The 23,228-nt window shown below is 66.4% G+C and overlaps 2 protein-coding genes across 2 annotated transcripts; one reads left to right on the top strand and one right to left on the bottom strand.

Moving 5' to 3' along the window:
• Positions 1–5,283: 5,283 nt before the first annotated feature.
• FSTL3 (follistatin like 3) lies at positions 5,284–13,051 on the top strand. Its single transcript, XM_074163860.1, has 5 exons — positions 5,284–5,344; positions 7,879–8,064; positions 10,971–11,186; positions 12,666–12,893; positions 12,999–13,051. Exons 1-5 carry the CDS (start codon positions 5,284–5,286, stop codon positions 13,049–13,051), a joined length of 744 nt encoding a protein of 247 aa, XP_074019961.1.
• Positions 13,052–17,069: 4,018 nt separating this feature from the next.
• On the bottom strand, positions 17,070–19,238 carry PRSS57 (serine protease 57). The gene is made up of 5 exons (XM_074163906.1): positions 19,142–19,238; positions 18,714–18,867; positions 18,372–18,516; positions 17,633–17,893; positions 17,070–17,549 (listed from the first exon to the last, which is right to left on the bottom strand). Exons 1-5 carry the CDS (start codon positions 19,209–19,211, stop codon positions 17,370–17,372), a joined length of 810 nt encoding a protein of 269 aa, XP_074020007.1. The 5' UTR covers positions 19,212–19,238; the 3' UTR covers positions 17,070–17,369.
• Positions 19,239–23,228: the final 3,990 nt, after the last annotated feature.

The raw sequence follows: 23,228 nt of genomic DNA, 5'->3' as shown, positions 1-23,228 counted from the left end.
ACCAGTGGCTCATTCGGGGCACAGACACGAGCCTGGCCAGCCAAGGTGGAGCCCCCCTGACCCCTCATCCCAGCTCCCCCCGCGAGGCTCATCCAGCCGTGTGGGCACAAGATGGTTTTGTGAGGAGCTCATTAAGGCCGCTTTAAATCTGCGTGTGCACAGACAGGAGAGATGGAAACCAGCACCAACAGCAGGGCCAGGACAGGAGACATCTGGTCTCTCGCTGCGAGGGGCAACGCGCCTCGTCAGCCCCGGCTCCTTCCCCTGGGCCGGGCAGTGGGGCCAGGATGGAGTAGGATGGGACGGGATGGGATGGGATGTGATGGGATGGGTTGGGATGGGTCGGGATGGGGATGGGATGGGCCAGGACATCCCCGCTCCTTTCCCAGCTCCAGCCACTGCTTTCCCGCATCCCAGCTTTCTCCGACTCTGCTCCATGCTGCTTTCACCACATTTCTCCAGCCAGGACAGAGCCCAGAGCATCCTCCCCCCGCCTCGGGGCAGAGCTGGGGACACCTGCACCGACGGTGCTTGGGAGGGAAGAGGCGTTGGGCGAGCACAGCCCTCGCTGGGGGCAGCCGGAGCCCTGGAGAGCAGGAGGATGGCGCTGAGGAGGGGAGAGGGAGCAAACCCCCCCGGGATGATGGTTCCTGCAGCACGTAGGGGGATGCCGGGTGCCAGCAGCAGGAAGGGGATCTGCGACACCCCCCCTGGCACCCCCTGAGGCCCAGCCGGGACCCACCAGCCCATGGGAGGGTGTGGAGGGGGAGAGGGCCTGGGGCAGTGGCAGCGGGGTCGGGAGCGGCTCTTGCCCAGCCAAAACTGGGGAGCCAAGAGACGGACGCGCTGGCCGGGTGTGTGGGGCTGGGGGCAGAACAGATCTGGGCTTCAAAAAGCCTTGGACACGGTGCCTCGTGAAAATCTTACCGCAATAACAAAACCCCGTTGCCCAAGATAGGGGCACTTTTACAATACACTGAAAACTGGGAGGGAGATCGTCAGCACATGGCAGGGGGTGAGGCTGGGGGGGCGGCGGGTGCCGCGTCGTTTAATGTCTTTCCTGGACACTGAGGTAAGGGGTGCATTAATTAACTGCCTGGGTGATGCTGTGTTAGGAGCCAGGGCCAGGAGCCCAGTGTGGGGGGGAAAGGGACGGGGCAAGGAGCCGCCTCAGGAGGCTGGGTGTTCTCCGGGCGCGGAACGGTGTGAGCGGGAGGGATCCGGGTGTGATGAGGAGTCAAACAGGATGGGTGATCAGATGTGGAGAGGCAGGTCTTGGGAAGATCTGCCAGAAGCCTCCCGCCCCCCTGCCCTCCCCGCACGCCAGCTCTCCCGCCCTGCCCGCCTCCATCTGCACCAGTGGAAGTATCCCAGGAACATGAAACGATTACTCGGCGCGGAGAATCCAGCTCAGCACTTCTTGGCATTTGTTCACGGCTTTTCATCTTCAAAGCTCCTTGCAAACATTAGCTAACTAATCCCTGCAACCTTCCTGTGAGATAGTGCAGGATCAAGCAGAGGAGCATTATCTCGCCGCAGCAGATGGGGAAACTGAGGCACGGAGCGGTGACGCTGCCGCCCTGGGGCATGGGGCGAAGCTGCGTGTCAGCGCTAGGGGTGGAGTGTGGCCGGGCCGTCGAGGTGCAGATCAGCCCGCTCCACCGCTCTCTCCCCAGCGCCGGCGATGCAGCCCTGAGCCACGAGCATCCCTCCCATCCACCCGGCTGGAGTCACGGCGGAGAAAAATCCCGCCCTGGGGTCGGAGCCGCCGGCAGCAGCTCCACACCTCAAGGGGCAGCTCCGCACCAGGGTGGCGGGGCCAGTGCCATGGGGCTGCGGAGCCGGCACACACCATACACCGGCCACTCGCCACGTGCCCCCAGGGATGCTCGTGAGGACGGGGACCACGGCTCGGGTCGAGCTTCGGTTCCCACTCGCTGGGTTCACACTGTGCTGACCCTCGGTGGAGCTCGAGCTGGCCCCGCTGCATCAAGCGTGGGTACCCGGGGATTCCCGTGACCCCACGGCTACAGCTGAGCCTGGGCAGTGCCTTGGGCTGTGGGGACCCCCGGCCGGCAGCCCCCACTCCCCATGGATGCTGCTGGGGCTTCGGCAGCATCTCCACTTGCGTGGGCGAAACTCGGGAGTCCCTCTGCGATGGGGAGCGTAACGGGGCCGGGATCACTTCTCTCCGAGGGGGAAATGGCCACCAAAAGCCACCCAGGGACCTGCCCAATGCCTGCCGGCAAACCCACGCCATCGACATGGAACGTCTGCTCCTTTGCCTGCGCCCTGACCCTGGGCTCTGTGAGAAACACTTCTCAATTGAATGTCTTGTTGCAAATTGCAGCTCTAATTGGTTTAGCAGAGTTTAATTAGCCTGAACTGATGAGAGAGGCGAGATTCCCTCCTTTAAAGGAGCCCGGCAGTTGAGGAGAATGAAGCAGCCCGGGTTTTTGGGGGGGAGGACGGTTGGCCCGAAATCCTGCTGCTGGGGGAGCCGCCTGGCCCAGCACAAAGCCAGCGCCCAGACGGAAAGGTCAGATGTGAGGCTGCCATTCACTGCGGCTCCAAAGAGCTCCTTTGTCCCCGCTCTGGCTCCTCCCGCCACCCCCAGCCCCCTGCCCGGCCCGTGGGTTCCTTTGATTCCCCTGGGTGCCAGGGCAGGGCTGGTTTCTCTGCGGGCGCTGCTGGTGCTCGGTTCCCTCGGTGGGAGTGTGGGGGGGAGCGGGGGGCACCATCACCCCGTGCACCCCGGACTGGTTGGTGGAGTTTTGCTCCCAGCTTTGCTTGAGAACCAGCCTTGGCCCCAGCCTGAGGCGGCACCGTGGGCAAGTCGCTTCCTTGCCCCCGGTGGGACGGCGCTTCCCAGGGCTGCCAGGGCCGCAGGCAAGCAGAGCCCCCGGCACGGCTTTTCTGGGAGCAGGGTGGCCTCGGCAGGGCTCGGAGCCCCTGGGCACCCACAGGCCTTCTCGAGGCAGTGCTGAGACACACCAGCTTTGGGGAAGGAGCCCGAGCTGCTTTCTTCCGGCCCCCAGGCCCCTCCTGCCCCATGTCAGGCGGCGCGGGAGCCCGGCTGCTCCCTTCCAGATGCGGCAGCGCCGGCCGCTGCGGAGCGAGGTCCGACCCCTTCCCTGCCAAAGCTGGCCGATTGTGCAATGCCGCTCGCAGCCAGGGAAAATCCCTCCCTGGCCTCCGCGAGCTCCTCTTGCATCCCGGAGCATGTGAGCGAGTGCATCACCACCCGCTCGCTCATTGAAATCCAGCTCGGGGACTTGGCTCTTCTGCCCTTACATGGGCAATCGCTCCGAGGCCGGCAGAGCGAGCCAGGGGTCACGCTGGCTGGGAAGAGGGATGGGGATGGGAGCAGCGGGGGCTGCGGCTCTGCCCTTCCTCCCCAGGACAGCAGAGCCTTCGCTGTCCCTCGGTTGGGGCTCCCTGCCCCATACACACGCTCTCCAGAGGTGCCATGCCACTGCAGGGCCCGAGGATCCTCCACCGAAGCCCTGCACCTTACAGCAGTGTCACCGGGGGTAAAACCCCAGCCCTCCCGTTCCCCTCCCCTCCCTGGGGGTGCAGGGGGCTGTATGGGGAGAAGGGGATGAAGGTCTGCCTTGGTGGGTGGAGGGCCAGCCCCTGCCCTTCCCTGGGACTCGCCCTTGGGATGGAGCGAGGGATGGGGACGCGGTGGTGCCACTGTACCCAACTGCACTGGCTGCTGGCATCCCCCCCTGCTCCCCCCACCCCGGCCATGAGACCTGGGCTGCTCTGTGTCCCCCTGGACCAAAGCTGCATCCAGCGCTGCCCCGCGCCAAACGGAGCTGCTCAGGCTGTGCTGGCACCGGCTCGGAGCGAGGAGGCTGCTCGGGGCCGGAGGGGTGGTGCAAGGTCCCCTGGGCCCTCCGGCCGGGGCCCCTCTCCTGACAGAGCCCGGCTCAGCTCTGCCGAAAACATGACCTCAGCTGAGGCCAGTGCAAAGGGTAACACGTTCCTCAGCTGCACGGCCGAGGACGGACACAGGAGTTCATGGGGCTGGAGAAGGTCCCTGGGCAGCAGCAGGAAGAGCAGGGACAGGCAGAGCGCCCTGTGTCGCCAGAGCTCTGCCAGGGGAGCGGGATGATGGGCACGGGGGGGCCCTGACTGTGCCCCGACCCCCCTTGCAGATGGGTGGGTGATCTCTGTTGGTGGCACCAAGCAGGGAGCGAGGCCAGGGGATGTTGGGGAGCCAGACCTGCTTTGTCCTGGGCTCCCCACAGCCCCCAGACCCCATGCCCGCCCCCATCCTGCCGGGCCACCCCCAAAGCCTGGCAGCGCTGGCACAGCCACCGTTCCCTAGCCCAGGATGGGCCGTGCAGGGTCTGGCACGTGTTCAGGAGCTGGGATGGAGCAGCCCTAGTGGCAACTGGGGACATGTGGGGAGGACAGAGACAGTGTGTGCCACAGGGGGTACGTCCCCCCAGCTCTTCTTCTTCCCCTCCTCGCCTCGCCCAGTCGGGGGCTCGTGTGGCTCTAGGCAGCGGGGCCCAGCGATGCCTCAGTTTCCCAGCCGGCGCGGTGTGGGTGACGCTGGGCTGTCGGCGGAGCCGCGCCGGGGTTCAGGGAGCAAAGATGAAAGAAGCCACATGACACAGACCTTACCGTAAGGCTGCTGCGGGGAGGAGGAGGAGGGTGGGAGGAGGCAGACCGAGGGTTCATGCGAGGATGGGTGGGTGGGGAAGGAGAGGCATGGGGAGGGACAGGGGGCCTGCTCTGGGCAGCACCCAGACCCCAGCAATCCCCCACTTTTGGGGTCTCCCGGGACACATCTCTGCTCTCTCTGCCCCGGCCCTTCCTCCACTACTGGGCTCCGCAGCACGGGGGCACCCCCAAACCTTCCCCTGCCCATCTCCATCCCAGTGCGGTCCCGCTGTGGGGTGCCGGCCCCACGGACACGTCCCCACCTCGACGCCCCCACCACCCTCGCCCGCCCGGCACCCGCAGGCGGTGACGAGCAGCCCCTCGCTCCCACCCCCCGCGCTCTCACCGACACCCCCTCGCCCCCCCTTGCACCCCAATTCCCCCCCGCTCCCCTCCCTTGCCCCCCAACTCTCAGCTCCCATCCCCTCACCTCCCACCCTCGCCCGCTGCCCCCGCCCCCGGCCGCGGCCCCCCCCCGCCGCCCCGCCCGGTGATTCACCGCCCCGCCGCTTTATAGCTCCGCCGGCCCCGCCGCCGCCGCACAGGCAACAGGTCGCCGGAGCGTCCCGGCCCCGTCCCGGCCCGTCCCGCCGCCCCGGCCCGGCCATGCCGCTGCGGCTGGCGCTCTGCCTGCTCGCCCTCTGCAGCCCCGCCGCCGCCGCGCACGGTAAGTGCCGCCCGGGGGGTCCCGCCGCGGGGGGGGCCGGTACCGGGGAAGCCGCTCCCGCCGGGTCCGCCCGTCCGCCGCCCCGGGCCGTCGGTGCCGCCGCTCCCCGCCGGGACCCCGGCCCGGCCCCGCCGGCAGGTGCTTGGGGCAGGGGCGGCCCGGCCCGGGGTCCCGGCGCAGTTGTCGGGCTGTGCCCTCCCCTCCCCCCCACCCCGTCCCGGGTGCTGCTGTGTCCCCCCGGTCCCTTCCGGCAGCTGCCGCCCCGGCCGGGTGGGTGCGGGCTGCGGGGCCGGGCTCTCGGCGGCAGAAGCCCGTTTTACCGGGAGGTGCTCGGTGCCAGGTGGTGGTGGAGCGGTGCCCGGTGCCCGGCAGTGCCATCGGGTGGCCCCTGGCCCTCCCTGGGGCTGCCACAGTGGGAGTGGGCACCGGGGGTCCCACATGGCCCCGCTGCCACGTCCCATATTGTGACAGTGCTGGTGCCCGACCCTGGCATCCTGCTCCCCTGTGTGCCCTGGGATGGGGGTGACGGGGGCAACAGCCTGGCTGGCCCTGGCAGCCCCCTCACACTGCTCTGAGGATGGCTGCCTGGGAGGGGTCCCTCTCTCCGGGCTGGGGGGCTGGAAAGCCCCGCTCTGGAGCTTTGTGAGCCGGGCAGGAAGAACTGGGCATGGTGGCGGGTTCATGATCTGGGTGTGGAGTTTGCAGCTCGAACCCCTCCCGGTCGGGCTGACTGTGCTGGCAGCTCCCGTGGGCGCCCGGGATGTGCCCGGGTTCTTTGGTTGCCCTTTCCCCGCAGGGAAGCTATCTGGGCACCCCGGTCCGGGGTTCCAGCAGCCCTTCCCAGTGCTGCGGAGCTGTGGGTGCTGCTGCCAGCCTCAGCTCTCCCGCAGTGGTGCTGGAGTTTCCGTCTTCTCCCTCACCCAGTCCTGTTCGTCTCCATCTCCCCCTGCCAGCGTGGGCTGGCGAGTGGCGGGTCAGGGTGCCCTGAAGGATGGGGGAGGCCCCTGATGCTGCTGCAGCCCCCGGGATTGTGTTTGGCATCGCCCCAGCCCGCGGGATCTCCACTTGCTGCTTCACAGGGTTGAGTACAAGTGCTGGAAGGCCCCGGGCAGGGACACGCGGGGTGTCCCCTGGCACAGCCCGGCTGCTGCGGACACGCTGGGTGCGGGAGCGCTGCACCCTCGTGGCTGAGGCACAGGGAAACCCCGAGGATGGGGCACCCCCCAGGCGGGGGGTGCGTGGGTCCGTCCCATGGCGGGTGGGACCACTTTGTGTGGGGCTGTGCCCACGGGCGACCCCAGTCCAAAGCCAGGACACGGCTCCCGGGGAGCTTGGTGACGAGGGGTGGAATCAGGGTCGCGGGGTGTTGTGAAGGAAAAATGGGCTTGAAAGAGCCATTAGACCAATCCACGGAGGATAAACCCACCGATGGCAGAGGTGTGTTGGCCTGGATGATGCTTCCAGAGGTGTCCAGGCCCCTGGTTCCCGCAGCCCGAGGGTTTGCTCCATCCCTGTGGAGCTGGGGCCTGGCTGGGACCCCCACCTGCTTTTGGCCCAACCAAAATCAGGCACATGGGAGGGATTCGGGGGGGGGGGGGGGGGGCACCAGGGGTCTGAGGCGGGTGCTGACTCCGCTTTGGGGCAGGGTGAATACCCACTTTGGAGGGGAGTGACTCCAGCCCGGCACCAGCAGGATCTGTTCCTCTCCCCCTCCCTCCCATCTTCAGCCGTTGAACAAACCTCAGACGCAGCTAATGAGAGCGTAAACCCAAATACGCGTCAGAAGAGGCTGGTTTGCAGAGGCGGAAATTGCAAAGGAATCACTCACCCAAAAAAAAAAAAAAATTAATAAAAAGTATAACTGATTCTCTGGTGGGGTTAAGGAACAAACAGGCTTTTGACTCAGAGGGATCCGGTGCCGCGGGGCTGGCCCCGTCCCAAGGGCTGTGTCAAGTGCCCTGTTCTCCAGCTGATGACTCGGATGCTCCTCGCTGAGGCTGGGGGTGTCAGGTCCCCTTGCCATGGGGATGGTCCGTGTCCCCTCTGTGGGGCTGTTAGCCCACACTGGGGGCATCCAGCCCTCACGGCATGGGCACCCACTGGCCTGGAGACCCCCCTCTGTGGGGTCGGGCAGGAGATGGGCAGTGATGTGGGGAGGGCAGGACGGCGGGGAGGGGTCAGCTGCAAACTGGGCTTGCAGCTGACCCCTCCCCACATCGCTGCCCAGAGCATCAGTTGCGAGTGCTGGGATAACTGGTGCATCCCTGCGGTGCTAGCCCTGGGTTTGGAGCCTGTTGGCCAGGGGAGCTGGGCTACCAGCAGCCCCAGGGGGCTGGGGTGGCGGTGTGGGCATGAAGACAGGGGGGTCCCATGGGGACATCTGCTCTGGGACAGCCCTTGTGCCACAGGAGAGATGGGAGCCAGCGTGGAGCCTCTCTGGGTTCCTGGCCATTCCCAGGCACTGGTGTGGTCCCTGTGGCTGGGGTCTCGCTGCCCTTCACGCGGTGGCCCCTCACCCTCTGCCCTCTCCGCAGGTGGGATCTGCTGGCTGCAGCAGGGGAAGGAGGCCAAGTGCACCATGATCCTGAAGACAGGCGTGACGTGGGAGGAATGCTGTGCCAACGGCAACGTGGACGTGGCTTGGTCGAACTACACCTACCCCGGCAACAAGATCAGCCTGCTGGGCTTCCTGGGGCTGGTGACCTGCCACCCCTGCAAAGGTGAGAGCAGCCGTGGGGCCAGTGGGCTGCTGTGGGGCTGAGCTCTGCTCGGGGAGGATGCTCGGAGGCCTGGGGGTGATGCTCGGAGCCCGCAGCTCTGGGTGAAGTGGCAGCGATGGGGCTGGGCTGCCCCACACCAGGCTCTCCGGTGCCCTCCTGGGCTGTCTGGGGCAGCACGGGGACCCCAGGGACCACCGACCCTGGGCTGTGCAGCTCCAGGACGGCTGCTGCCATGGGGCCAGGGCTCACGGGACAGACTCCATCCCCGGCAGCTCTCATTTTGTGTGTATTTCTGTTGTTCCCCTGCGGAGTGGGATGCGTGACCTGGGCCTTGGCTGGGCTCCCCGAGTGTGAGGAGCCAAGCTGGGGCTCCCCGTTCCCCGGTTAACTCTGCTGTGGCCTCCCCCGCTGCCCTCGCCAGCTCTGCTCAGAGGGAAACTTCTTAAGTGGTGGTTTTTTTTTTTTTAAGTGGAAAAAAAAGATCTATTTCTTCCCCTCTGCTCCCCCTTCCTCCTCCCAGCGTGTGTGTGAAACGGCTTTATGTAACGGGCAGTTCCAGAAGTGGAAACTCTCCAGCTGTGAGTTCCAGCCCCGCCAGATGTTTTGGCGTGCGCCAGAGGCGCGGATCCCCCAGTCGCACTTGCGTGGCCCTGTGAGAACATGCTGGAGGACCTGCTGACCGCAGTAGGCAGGAGCAGGTCTTTGGAAGGTCATGTCGTTATTTGCTTAAAGGGGGAAAAAATGGTTCTTAACAAAACCGCTTCTTCCAGCCTCTCTGCACTCCCCGGTGCTGCCGCACTGCCTGCTCCTTGGCCCCGTCCTGGCTCGGCTCGGGGTTGCACCCTGTGCCAAAGGATGAGTGGGGTCCTAGCCCTGGCGTTCTGCCCCATCTCCCCAAGGCTTGTCCCACTCGGTGGGTGCTGGCAGCACCGAGACCCTCCCCAGGGGCTGGATGGGAGTGTGGGTCCCCTGTGCCTGGGGCTGAGCGTGATGGGGACAGGCAGCCTTGTCCCAGGGGTCTGCCCTCACCTCTGTGGGGAGGCTGGGGGACATGGGGCGCTGCTGGTGGCCGCAGAGCCCAGTGGGGGCTGCGGCTCCTGGGGATCATCGGGGTCTGGGAGCAGGACCCTTGCTGAAAGGGCTGGAGAGCCCAGCCGGCACATAGACCGTGACTCCCCACCCTTCAGAAAGCCCCTGCCTGTCCCATCCAGATGGAGCTGGTGCTGCTCCCCACCGGGCTCCGGCACGCCAGAGGCCTTGGAAAGGGCGGATGAGCCGTGCTGCGCTCCCGGGGCGCGCGGGGCCGGCGGAGGTTACTCCAGGATAACAGGGGCTGCAGCCACCAGCCCCGCGCCAGCAGCCGGGGCGGCCGAGCCCCACGGGAAGGTGCTGGCCAGGCCCCGGGGGGCTCCGCAGCGGGTCTCTGGTGGGGGGGTGGAATTCCTGCTCCAGCTGCTGGGGACACGGTGTCCCCCTGGGGACCCGGCGCAGGGGGGGAGCCGGGCTGCATGGTCGGGGTCATGGGCAGATGGTCCCGCTGTCTCCCTCCCTGCTGAGATGGGATGGCCCGACCCTGCGCTCGTGGCCACCTCCTGGAGTGGAGGGCAACGAGAGTTCTGTTTGCTCCAGCAGCCCTGGGGCCGTCCCTCTGTCCCAGGGTCTCATCCCTGCGGATTTCCCCAAGGATGCTGCCGGGGCTCAGCTGCCACTCTCCCCTTCCCTTGGACAGGCCCCAGCTATGGAAATCAGGGAGCAAACCGGGAACTGTCTGTCTCCCACCAGGGAATTTCCCCTGGGGAGGGCCGGGCCAAACAGATGGGGAATTTCCCCTTCCTCCTCCTTTTCCCCCCGCCACTGCTGTCTCCCAAAGTGACCCCTCTCCTGTGGGGAAATCCCCCTCTGAAGCTCCCAGCAGCTCCCAGCACACACCCTGTCTGTGGGAATCCCTCCTGCTTGGGGTGTATCCCCGTCTTGGGAAGATTCTGGGTCCTGCCTGACCTTCCTCCCTGCGGGTGCCAATGGAGCCGTGTCCCTGTGCCGGAGGCAGTCCTGCACCCCCCCAGCTCCCGGCATCGCCTGCGTCCCAGGGGGCAAAAAGGTCCCTGTGAGGCGAGGGCTGTGTGTGTGCTTTGGGGGGGTAAGGGGCTTCCACCTGGAGCCCCCGTCCCCACCCTGCTGTGGGCGCTGACCCCTTTGCCTCTCCCTGTGGGGGCACCCATGTCCGTGACCGGCCCCTCTCGGTCCCCGCTGGCGTGGGCATGGCCCCGGGGCAGCGCTGGCAGGACCCTCTGAACCCGGCCTGTGTGCTGGCTGGGGGGTGACCCGGGGGACAAAGCGGCCGCCTGTCTGGGGATCTGCGCTCGCTGCCGCGTCCCGCTCTTGTGTTCAAGTCACGGAGGCCCCGAGCAAAACAGGGCTGGGTATTGTCTGGTGGGAGCCGCGCTCCGCATTGCCCAGACAACTTGCGAAGCCCAGTTCCTTCTGGAGGAGCTGGGGCCTTGCAGAGATAGATTTTTTTTTTTTTTTTTTTTTTTTTTTTTTTTCCATTGCACAAGAAAAAGAAAGGTCTCCTTCCAAAAAATAAATCCACAGAAATGAGTGAGCTGGTGCTGCGCGGGGGCCGGGGCTCTGGCTGGGGCGGGCGCTGGATGAGCGTGTGGGGCTCCAGCCAACGACCTGCTCCTTGGCGGAGCTGAGCAGATCCAGATGCTGCTTGGGGCCGTGCAGCGTCAGCGTGTGCGTTGGGACCCCGGGAGGGATTTGGGATCCCGGGAGGGATTTGGGACCCCGAGGGCTGATGCTGGCCCTGTCCTGCCCGGCGCCACCTGGGGTGCCAGCCAGGCTGGGCACATGGATCCTTCCCTTGCGGTGCTGCACCCTCACGTGCTGGTCCCCTCTGTCCCCAGAGAGCTGTGAGGGGGTGGTGTGTGGCCCCGACAAGGTCTGCAAGATGAAGCACGGGCGTCCCCAGTGTGCCTGCGCCCCCGACTGCTCCAGCCTGCCCCGCAAGCTGCAGGTCTGCGGCTCCGACGGGTACACCTACCGGGATGAGTGCGACCTGCTGACGGCCAAGTGCAGAGACCATCCCGACCTTGAAGTCATGTACCAGGGAAAATGCAAAAGTAGGTCCGGTCGTGCCCCCACCCTGCTTTATTCCATTCCCATCCTTTCCCATCCCCTGTGGCTCCTGTGCCCCAGGTCTGCGTGGGACCGATCCCAGCTGTACCCTCCTGTAACAGGATGGACAACAGCGCGGTCCCTGGGCTCTCCTGGCACACTGTGAGTGGCTCTGGTGCAGAGAGGAAGGGTCACCCTGCCACGTTGTGCCAGCACATCTGGGCACGTCCTCCCCTCTCCCACCAGGGAAGCTGGGTGTCCCCCTGTGGGCAGCGTGTCCCAGGGAGGACCCATCCTGCCCAGAGCACCGGTGGCTCCACCAGCCTGTGCCTGACACTGGCTGCGCCCGGGGAGGGACATTGCTCTGCAGCCAGCCCGGCACTGACGGCCACCAGCAGCCCCCTGACCTGCGGGGGAGTCACATCCCTCAGTGTCACCCTTGCTGGCAGCCACTGGCCGCCCAGGGCCCTGTCCCGGCCACCCCGGTGGGGACACGGCAGCAGAGCCGCCTGTGATGCTGACACAGCCCATCGGTGCCACGGGGGTTGAGCCTCACCATGGGCTGAGGAATAACAGTCCGTAAAATGTCACTTACAAACATCAAGCCCCCTTTTTTTTTTTTTTTGTTGTTTTGTTAAAGAGAGCAGCAATCCTCCCTGCCCTGCCAAGAACTGTCAGAATTATTATGATTATTTTTGCCAGCCCTCCTCTCTGAGATGCTTTGCCTGTCAAGCTCTGGACTGCACAGGGAAATGTGGGGCAAGAAACGCGAGTTGGGAGTTGCAGATGCCAAATCCCCTTCCAATCCGGCAGGAAAGGAGCGGGGGGTGGAGGGATGGCCTCGCGCAGTGTTTACGGTGTCCGGGGAGTGCTGCGGGTCCTGCCGTGTCCCCAACGCTGCCACGGGGACGTGCTGGGATGGGGGGCTGTGGGGCTGGCAGGCTCTACAGACACCAGGATTTGGGGTCCCAGCAGAGCTCTGTGCAGGGCCCGATCCTGTCTGCGCAGCTCCTTCTGTCCCCTCTGCCAGGGCTGGGTGGGGTCCAGGGGACCCTCCCCTTCCCCTCTGGCCAGGGTGTGCAGCATGGTGGCTGCCAGCCGGGCCGCAGTGGCTACTGCTCCCCGTGCCAAGGCACCTGCGTGGGGCTGCTTGCCCCGGCCCGGTCCCACTGTGCCAAGCTGGGCTCAGCCCACCCCACCCCCAGCATGACAAGGGTCTGGCCGGGGGGGCTGTGGGGCCAGATGGTCCCTCAGACCCAGGACATCCGCCCCAGCCACCTCCCGTCCTTGGGAGCAGCAGCGATGGGGGACTTGGGACCTTCCACCCCCCGGCTGCGCTCTGTTCCCTGGTGGCTAAAGGCAGGAGGGGGCTGGGCTGGCTGGGGGTCTCTGGGATGATGCCCCCTGCCCTCCTGGGTCAGGGGAGCCCCAGGAGGGTGGTGGCCGTCCCCAGCTCAGCCGTGGCCGCGTGTGCTTCCCTGCAGAGTCCTGCTCCAGCGTGGTGTGCCCTGGCACCCACACCTGCGTGGTGGACCAGACGGGCAGTGCCCACTGCGTGATGTGCCGGACGGCCCCCTGCCCCGAGCCCACCAGCCTGGACCGTGCCCTCTGCGGCAACAACAACGTCACCTACCCCTCGGCGTGCCACCTCCGGCGGGCCACTTGCCACCGCGGCCGCTCCATCGGCGTGCGCCACTACGGGAGCTGCTCAGGTGAGCGGGGTGTCCCGGGGGTGGGTGGTGGGCTCGGAGCCCCAGCCCCCGGCCACCCCTCGTACCCCCCTCACCCCTTCTCCCCCTCACCTGCTCCATTTCCAGCTGCGGCCAAATTCTCCTCAGAGACGGACAACGCGGAAGAGAACTACGTGTGAATCCTCCCTCGCCGTGAGGCCGGACCCGGGAGACAGGGGCATTATGTGTATATTGTACAAACCATATACCTGATATTTATTAAGATAAAAAAGATCCTTATTTATACCCGTGTATGTTATGCAGTTGCAGGGGGCCTGATTCTCGGTCCTGCCAGCAGGGGAGGGGGCTCCCAGCCTGCGTGGCCGGGGCAATGCCGAGCCACCCCGGGGATGCTCTGGTGCCCGGCAGAGCTCTCTGCTCCTACAGCCCTACGGCGCTGAGGGGGCGTCTGTGCTGCTGCGCCTTGGGCCCCCCCACGTGTCCTTGGCCGGCAGCCCTGGGCCTATTTATTTTTGGATTGAATTCTCGGTACTCTGCTGACGTTTCTGGCTGGGACCTCAAGATCTAGAGGGAATCTGCGCTTTTGCCTTCCCCGGAGGGGCTCAGCCCCAGCTGCCAGCAGCAGGAAAGGCAGGAGGGGCTCCATCCCCTTGGAGAGAGAGAGATTTTTATATACATATATATAAAATATATATATGTATTTTATTTTCTTTTCTCCTAAAGTTTTAGCATGTGTGTGTTAAAACAGATTTTTAGATTTTCCCGGGCCCATTCATACCAGGCTCCCACTCACCTTTGGAGGTGATGCCCTGGCAGCCCAGCACCACTGTTCCCCCAAGCCCACCGGGCCCACCGCTGCTGCCAGTGCCCTCACCCAGAGCCCACCGCCCAGGGCCAGCCCACCCAGAGCCCTCCCAGCTTTGGAAGCAGCCGGGGGAGAGGGGGGTCCGCAGCCCCCCCAGGCCTTTCCAGGGCTGGCGCTGGGCACAGCAACGCGTGGTGTCCCGGGACGGTGCTCGGCTCCCAACCCACTGCACAGCACAGCAGAGGGGGACAGGAGGGGGGTTCATGGCCCTATCTGCCCCCCCCGCCCTGGGACCCCCAGCCTGGTTCCCCCTCGGCTGCGCAGCCCCGGCCCCCCCACACCCCTACCCCCTGCTCTGTTGACACCCTCTGTATTTATTTTTACTACTTCTCTCATTTTGTGTGTTGTCACCTGTGTAAATACCATCTCATCTCTGACACCGAGAAGCTCTTGCCTTTATATAAATATCATATATATAATATATATATATATAAAAAATACCCTATTTTCTATTTTTGTATGAGTGCGTTCTGATTCCTGAGGCAGATGCGATGGGAACGTATACATTTCCTGTTCGGTGGTTTTAGGGACATTTTACGGCTGTGTTACAACTTGGATTATAATTAAAAGAAGAATAAATGGTGCTGCAGGTCCTGTTTTGTTTGGCGGGTTCTGGGGCTGCAGGAGGCAGCTGCGTCTCCTGGGGGGGCTGTGCTGCCCGAAGCATCGCTGCCCACCCCCTGTGGGGTCCAGGGGGCTGAGGGACGTGGGGACAGAGGGACACTGTGGGGGGAGAGCCCCTGGTAGCGGGTGAGGAGCTCGGCCCTGCTCCCCCTGCATCAGCTCCAGCTCGGCGTTGGGGTTTTTCCTCTGCAGCAGAAGGAAAGAGGGGAGCAGGGATGAGCAGACACCAACCAGCGATGCAGATGGATCAGTTCCCAATGTCGGGCCGTGCCGTGAGGGTTTGGTATTTCACAAAACAATTCCTGCCATTAATTGGGTCCTGATGTGCGATGCTGCCCCGGCACGGGAGCCCGGGCGGCCGCCTGCAGCTTGGCACTGCCAGCCCAAGGGGAGCTGCCATGGTTCCCCCTCCACCACGTCGCCTGTGCCTGGGGGGCAGCCCCCACACCCCACCAACTCTCATGTGGGTCGAGCCCCCCGTGCCCGGCTCAGGACCTGGCGCCCAGACAGCCTCTGGCATGGCCCCCACAGCAGCAAGGAGCTCCCGGGGCTGGGCTGGCTCCGACAGAGACCCCCGACCCAGAGAGGGTTGATGCAGGGGAAACTGAGTCACTATGAAGGGGTGAGGGGGAAGGAGACCCTCACTTCTGGCTGGTCCCTGGCACTTTCAGCCCCCCCTGCAGACCAGGAGGGCACTGAGCATCCCCCAGGATCCGGCCGGGGCTGCAGCCTGGCTTGAACGCGGGTGTCTTGTGTGCACTGGAGCTGCAAAGGGCACAGTGGGCAGCGGCACTGCAACCCGGGGTGGGGGCTCTCCTGCAGCCCCTCTCTACCCGCCCAGCTCAGCGATGCCCCCCCCCCAGCCCCTGCTTTTATGGGTGGGTGTAAAGGAGCTGCCAAACCACTGCCCAGGACTTTCCCTGCGCCAGCGTTTGCCGCACGTGGAGGTGTGTGGCCCAGCTTTCCCTACAGCCCGCCCGCAGCGCCTTCCTCCCTGAGGCTGCTCACCATCCTCCGCCTGCCCCGGACGTAGGGTTTGGCCCCTGCAGCGCCTGGCGTGCTGGCCCTGTGCCGAGCCCGCGGGCACCGGCTGCGGTGGCGACGTCAGCGCCCGCCGATGAGCGGGAGATTTCAGCTTCCAAAACACGGCCGTGAGTCAGGCGCCTCCTTCCCGCTGGATTTTGGGTGGTCTGGGACAAGCCGGGACAGGCACCGGCTCCCCGGGCTCCCGGCAGCGCGCAGTAGTCCTGGGGCTAGTAGCCCTACCCCGGCATCCTGGGGGGCTCTGCCCCACGCTGCCGCAGCCAGGAGCCCACGGGGGTTTGGGGTTTCCTTGGAGGCCGGCAGGGGTCTGTCCTTTGCTGGGTGTCCCCAAGGCCACCGGTGCCTGTGACTGTGTCCCTCTGACCCCGTGCGAAGCCCCACAGCAGGGAGCTGGGATTGCGACCGGAGGGGATGTGGCAGCCAGTGTGGGGAGCATGGGGACCACAGAGGTGAGGGTGGCTTCTGGGGACCTCTTGGCTTAGCCCTGGCCCTCATCCTCCCTGGCAGAGCCCCCGAGGGCAGCAAGGTGGCCCATGCCAGATGCTGCGGTCGGCTGCAGCCTCCTGCGGGACCCCCTGGGTGGGGAGGGTGGCTGCGCCCCACGCCAGCCAACAATTTGCAGAGAAAACAAACAACTAGGAGCAGGGAATGTCTGGATCTGTCCCCAGAGATGGCCACGACGCCGGGCAGAGCCGCCTGCTGCGTGTGCCTCTCAGCTGAGACCCGGCGGCAGCAGCTCGGCACACGTACTGGCATGGGCAGGTCCCAGCCCCTGCGCTGGTGGCCACCCAGCTCCCCCCAGGGTGAGCGCCCGAGCGTGCCGGGGAGGGGGTGAGGCTCTTGATGGGATCCCCACAGCTCTGCCAGCGCAGCCGGGGTGGCCGGGCGCCCATCTGCCCCCGGGGGGTGTCTGTGGTTCCCTGTTTGGGGGGTCCTGTAGTGCGGGGGGGAGGGTGCGGCGTGGGACGGGATGGGACAAGATGAGACGGGATGGGATGAGACAGGCTGGGATGGAATGGGATCAGGTGGGACTGGATGGGGCAGGATGGGGTGGGACGGGACAGGACGGGGAGCCCCACCCGGCAGGAAGGCAGCTCCAGCACTGCTGGGGATGCTCCGTGGGGTGGCAGCGCCTGGATGAGGATCCCGGCTCCTCCCGGGCAAGGCCTGGTCCTGAGCGGGGTCTGCCGCTTCCCTCCTTCCTCCTGCACCCCCTGCACTCCCTGCTCCATCCCCCCCAGCCCAGGACAAGCTGGGGTCTGGCTGGGGACCAGAGCAGAGACGGGAGCAGTAGGACGGCCAGAGAGGGGTCATGGTGGGGCAGGGGGACAGGAGAGGGAAAAGCTGGGAAAAACCAGCCCCTGTTTGCTGGGCAGAGTGGGGTTAAGGCTCAGCCCAACCAGCCCCCCCACCTTCCAGGCTCAGCTGCCCATCCGGTGATTAAGGTGATTAAAGGGGGCTAAAACCTTGCCCCAGGGCCTGTAGGTGGGTCTTGGGCTCGGTCTTAGTCTCCCCATCACATCCCTGGGGTCGGACCAGGGTGGGCAGGGGCTGGTGGGGGGAGAGTGTCCCTGGGGCTCCTGCCTGTCTTGGAGCCGTGGGCTGTGGCCCCCATGTAAGGGGGGAGCAGGGTGGGTAGAGGGAAGGTGAATGGACACGGGTCTGGGAATGAGGTTTTTATTGAGGGAGGTAAATGCTGCCGCTGCAAGAGGCTGAGCGAGGTGCCAGGGCTTCCTGTACAGCCCGGGGGGGTGGATGTATCTCCCCTCCCCAAGAGGAAGAGTCAGTCTCCTGCCCTGCCCTGGGTCGAGGAGCCCTGAGCATCAGCCCTCAAACCCCCTGGAGCCGGGAGAACCTTGGAGTCCTGGCCCTTTTCTCCCCTCCTGGGAGCTCCCAGGCAGCCAAGACACCCCAGCCTCTCTCCCGGCAGCCCATCTGCCCCTGGGACACCCCCCCCAGCCCGGCTAGGGCTTTGGCTGCCCCTTCTGATGGCGGTGCCCTTGCACGGTGCCATGCACCCAGTCGATGTAGTTGGAGATCTTGGTGTAGATGTCAGGGTACCGACGGTCCCCGCATCTCTGCCCGGAGAACGAGACAATGCCGTAAACTTTTCCCTTGAAGATCAGGGGCCCCCCAGAGTCTCCCTGCAAAGGAAAGGGATGGGAGGGAGATCAGAGCGTCTCCCGGGGAGGATGGCTGGGGGGGTGCGGGGCTGGGGTGCACTCACTGCGCAGACGCCCTGCAGGGTGGTGTTGCGGCTGGCCCCGCACAGCATGTTGGGCGAGACCTTTCCCCTCCACAGTGTCCGGCAGAAACTCCGCTTGACGATGGTGGTGCCGGTCTCCATCAGCTCGGTGGGCCGGTCCCCATAGTTGGAGGTGTCCCCCCAGCCCAACACGTAGCAGACGGTGCCCGGCTTCAGGTCGATGTGGGGTGCGGGCAGGCGGATCCGCCTCACGTACTCATTCAGCGTGGCCGACCTGTTCAGCTGGGTGGGGGTCGAGGGGGCACAGGTGGCATCACTGATGGGGCAGAACCCACCCAGCCACACCCACCTGGGGTCCCCCAGCACCCCACCACACGCCTGCCCAGCTCCTCACTCACATTGACCCCCCCCCAGTTCTGCCTTTCCCATCCCTCTTTGGAGGCTGAACCCCAACACCAGCCCCTTTGTACTGGTCCCAGTTTGCTCCACAGACTGGCTGCCCGGGAGCGGTAGGAGCTGCCAACACAGCCATGGTCGGCATGTCCTCAGCCGCCTCCATCGCACCCCACGGTGCGGTCCTGCTTCTCCGGAGAAGCACTGACATCTAGTGTCGGCTCGGGGTGTGGGGGACCCCATCTCCCTCCTGCGCCCCGTGGGGTGCAGGAGGGAGATGGGGTCCTCCACGCTCTGTGGGACGCAGAAGGGAGATGCCCACTTGGCCCAAGCTGGTCCACGATGGCCGGTGGCACACGGGACTCACCCTGAGCAGTCGGATGTCGTTGTCCACCGAGCGAGGGTTGTAGTGAGGGTGGGCGATGGACTCCGTGACGCTGAAGACCTGCTGGGACTCCTCAGGCTCCTCCAGACGGTGGGCGCCCAACACCACCTGCACCGAGGGGTTGCGCCTGTGGCAGAGGGGTCCTGAGCGGGTGCTGGTGCAGCCGGGGGTAACTGGGGAGGGGGAGAAGGGGGCCAGCGAGGAGGGCTTGGGGGAGCACGGATGGGTGGTGGTGGTGAAGTCGCTCCAGGACTGTGTATCCCCCTGGGATGGGGGTATCCATTTGAAGGGGGCTGCGCTGTCCCCTGGGGGGGACGGGCTCACCTGGGAATGAGGCAGTGGGCTGCTGTCATCACCCACTTGGGCCACACCAGGAAGCCCCCACAGACGTGCTGCCTGTCCATCTGGATGGAGGCGATGAAGGGCCGGGAGTGGGGTGCAACTGCCTTTCCCCCGATGATCCGGCTCCCCTGGGCACCTGGTGGGTGGGTGCAGGTGGTCACCAGCTGCCGGAAGGTCTGGGCACGGCTCTCACCTGTGTCTGTCCTGCTCTTGGCTGCATGTCCCAGGCACCCCAGCTCTACACCCCAGTGCTGGGGAGCAGCCAAGCATTGGCTCTGCTTGAGGACAGCCGAGTGTGGCTGGGCAAAGCCTCCTCGGCCCCCCCCATTGCTCCAGCCCAGGGTCTCCCTCTCCCACCCCAGCTGTGGCGAACATCCCTGCAGCCCTCTCAGCCCCAGCTCCCCCATTACCTGCCGGGGCCAGTGCCGGGAGCAGGATGGAGCCCCCCAGACTGAGGATGAACAGCCCAGCCGTGACCATGCTGGCGCAGAGTGGGCCACTGTCACCTCCTCTGGGGCCGCTCAGGGTGGGGGGTGCTTAAATAACCCCAGGGGGCTGAGCCTGGGTGCATCTCCACCCGCTTCCTCCCCTCTGGGTGTTGCTGTCTTGTGCAATTGCTGTGGGGTGGGGGGCACAGGCGATGTGGTGCCGGGGGGGATGCAGCGTTGCAGCTTCCCCTGGAGCACAGCAGCCGCTTGCTGGGAGGGGAACAGGTTGGGGAAGGAAGAGAGAAAGCAGAACGGCTTCCCGACCCCGTCCTGGCTCCTCGTGTGCCTTGAGCTAATCAGGATGAGGCCCCTCTGCTCTTGGCAGAGTCGGGGGGAGCAGCAGGGCCCCCCCACATCCCAGGAGACTTCCCAGGCAGTGTCCCCAGGGCCGGCCAGCAGCCTGGCTGCTGTGGGTGGCACCGGGACTGTGCTGTGCTCAGATGTGAATCCTCTCTTGGGCCCTCCAGGGATGGCCTGGCTCTGGAATGGTACTAAGGGGAAAAGGGGCAGTTTGCTCCCCCTTATCTGCAGCCCCCCGGGGTGCAAGAAGGGCTGCGGGGCGGATCAGGGTGGGAGGACGGGGGTCTTACTGCCAGGGCGACCCTCGCTGCTGAGCTGGGCTTGCTCCGGGGCTGAGCACGGAGCTGTGGCCCTGGCAGCGGGCAGATTTCCCAACGGCGCCGTGGTGGGAGGCTGGTGCGGGGCTTCCTGTGTCAGTTTGCCAGAGTTTGCCCAACGCGACCGTTGCGTTGGGAAACAGGATTGGTGAGGGGGGACGCGCAGCCCGGGCTCCCCCCTTCATCCTCTCCCCGGACATCCTTCGCCCCATCGGGGCTGTGTGTGGGGGATGCGGGGGCCCTGCCGAGGGGTGCAATGAGCGCGGCCTTTGGCCTGGGTGGTGCCCGGGGTGGGGACCCTCCTGGAGTGGCCCACCCCACCCTGCCCGGGGCAAGGAGCCGGCAGCACCCGCAGACACCCCCCCCCCAGCCCGCCCCGCCCCGGCCACCGCGCAGCCGGCACCCTCTTGGGGGTCCCCCCGCACCCACAGAAGCAGCGGCGGCTCCGTCAGGGCGGGGGGCGGCCCCGGGGGCGCGGGCAGCGGCGGGCGGGGAGCGCCGCGCCCCGAGGCCGGGTGAGGGGCGGCGGCAGTGGCGGGCGGCGCCCGGCAGACGGAGCTGTGCGGGCGGCGCGGGAGGCGGGAGCACCGGCGCGGCCCCGACATCCCTGCGCATCCCGCAGCCCCGCCGGGGATGCCGCCGCCCGCCGGGCCCTGAGCGCCGGGACGCCGGCGGCCGCCGGCCCCGCTCCGCCGCGCCTCGCCCGGCCCGACCCCGCCGGAGCCGCCGCCGCCGCCCGCCGGGAAAATGGAGTGAGTACCGGATCCGGCCGCGCCGCCGCCGCGGGGCGCGGGACCCCGGCACCGGGCCGCGGCCCCCCCGAGCCGCCGGCTGAACACCGCAGTACCGGGGGGGGGGGTGTGGACGCCCGGGTGCCGGGGCTCGGCACCCCCGCACCGGGGCTGCGGGAACCCCACACCGCGGGCTCATGGAGCCCATGCCGGGGGCTCATATCCCCCCCGGTGCTGGGGCTCGGGACCCCAAACCCGGGGGCTCGCATACCCCTAATCCTGGAGACTCAGGATCCCAAAACCGGGGGCTCACATCCCCCCGCTGCCAGGGCTTGTGACCCCAAAACCGGGGGCTCACATCCCCCCAAATGCTGGGGCCCAGGACCCCAATACTGGGGGTTTGCATCCCCCCAGTGCTGGGGCTCGGGACCTCGATAGCAGGGCCTCGCGCCACCCCGATGCTGCTCAGCAGGTGCTGCCCCTCCCCGGGTCCCTGCCCTGCTGTGGGGTGCCGAGGCGCCAGCTCGGGGTGCAGCGGCGGAGGCCCCGGAGCGGGTGTGGGGGCTGCGGGGGGCGAGTCTCTGCTGGCAGCGGTGCGGGAAGCAGGGGGGGTGGGAAGGGTGTTTATTTTTGTGTTTTGAACCTGTTGTTGCTGCTGTGTGTGGCGGGGCTGAGTGGGCGGCTGTGAGCCGTGGACCCCTCCCTGCGCGCCCCCCCCAGCCCAGGGACCCGGCTGTGGTGGGGGGATCCTCCGGACGCGCTCCGGCCCCGGCCTTATCCTTTGTGTGTCGCGGCGAGGCCCTGCCCGGTGGGTCTGTGCCTGCGGGCAGGCTGGGAGCCGGGCATGGGGCTCTGCAGGAGGGTGGGGGAGCAGGTGGAGGCCGTTGGGAGGCCGGTAGCTGGGGACCACCCTGGTTTTGCCCCTCGGGGACACCAGCAGCTCCCGCCTGCAGCATGCTGGTGCCAGGAGGGCGAGGGGCTGGTGGGCTGCTCAATGCGCCGGGCACCAGCGACAGCAGCCGCCCGGGCTGGCCCTATCTCACCCAGGCCTTTCCTTCCCTCCCTCCCGGGGCTCTGGTCCCCATCATGGCAAGCGAGGGTCCCAGCAGCATCTCCTGGGTTTGGCACTGGGGGCTTCCTGGGGGCATCCAGCCCGCCTGGGGCCAGCTACCCTCCACTCCTCGTGGGCACCTCGCCTCGCACGGTTAACTGGCCACCGGCTAGCGAGATGCTGGCTGCTCAACAGGTCCCGCTTGCTGCCATCTGCCTCCCACCTGGGGAGCCCCATGGAGCTGTGGGGCACTGGCAAGGGACGGGGTTGGGGTTTCCTGGGGCTGGGGTGGGCTCTGGCTGGCTCAGGGCTGGGAGCGGGTGCGGGAGGCTCCGGCAGGGGCCTGGGGAGGTTTCGGAGGCTGGGGTACAGCATCTGTGGGGCCGGGGGCTCCCCTTGCTGCTGGAGGGCTTGGGGGCTTTGTGGTGCGAGAGCTCGCCAGGGCAGGGCTGCGGCTTTGGGCAGCTCCTCGGCGCCTCGGTCCCTTCAGGAAAGTGGCTCTTTGGGGAGGAAAACGCGTGCGTGATTTGCCAAAAGGCAGCAAGGGACAGGGCCAAACCGAGGGGCACAATCTGCCCTGGGGAGCGGGATGAGGAGCTGCAGGGACCGATCGCGGGTCCTTCCCCAGGGTGGAGGCACTGAGGGCTGGGGTTGAAGTGGGGGACGGTGCCAGGCAGGATGGCAGCTCCTGCCCCCCTCCCCACGCTGCCTTTCACCCCACTCTGCTCTCCCCTGAGCTCCTCCAGCAGCCGTGGCTCCGGATGGACCCTCCCGGTGAGCCCCGAATGCTGGAGCTGCCGATGGCTGGTCCCTTTGAGTGAAGATTCTATGAGTCTGTGATTCTAAACCCCGTGAGTGGCCCAGGGTGGGAGCTCTCCCCACCGAGCTGTGGGTGCAGCGACTTCTGCAGAGCATGCTGCTGGCCTTGCTTTGGCTCCTGCTTTGCCTGGGCACGGGCAGTGGCTGGAGGGGGGTCCTGGCTGCCCTGAGCCGCTGGTGCCCAGCAAAGTTTGGCTGAAAGCTTCCAGCTCTTCTAAAGGCTCTGCTGGTCCCACTGGTGCTGCTCCTCTGTCCTCTGCTCCCGCTGCCACCGACGCGCTCGAGCAGCCGGAGGTTCTGCATCTCCACGTCTGGCTGCTCCTGTGGTTTGTCTGGGCAGGTCGCTGCTCTCCCCTCTGGGTCTGGGGTGTCCTCGAAGCAGGGGCTCTCCCGTGCCTCCCTTCCTGACCCTGATCCGAAGCTGACCATCGCGCTCAGGGGAAGGAGGGATATTTCTGCCTGAGGGGTGACCTGGGGCACAGCCCTTCAGGAAGGGACACGGAACCCTGCTCTCCCCTTCACGGGGCTCTGGGAAGAAGCTGATGCTCCCCAGGCTGGACAGTCGCTGCCTCCCAGGGAGCTGGAGGGGGCCGGGTCCGTCCCTGTCCCTTTGTGTGGCCGAGGGGACAGCACCATCACCCTTCTCAGCTCTCCCAGAGGAAGCCACAAAGCCCCACCACCAGCTGCACCACAGCACCCCGGTCCTGCCTGGGGCTGGTGGATCTCGGGGCTCAGGGTTCGGCCACTGCCATGAGACAGGGCCCCTCGGTGGGGCAGGAACTGGACCAGGT

Source organism: Numenius arquata, chromosome 25 (assembly GCF_964106895.1).
Source record: "Numenius arquata chromosome 25, bNumArq3.hap1.1, whole genome shotgun sequence".
Taxonomy (NCBI): domain Eukaryota; kingdom Metazoa; phylum Chordata; class Aves; order Charadriiformes; family Scolopacidae; genus Numenius; species Numenius arquata.
This window is presented reverse-complemented; position numbering and strand designations above follow the sequence as displayed.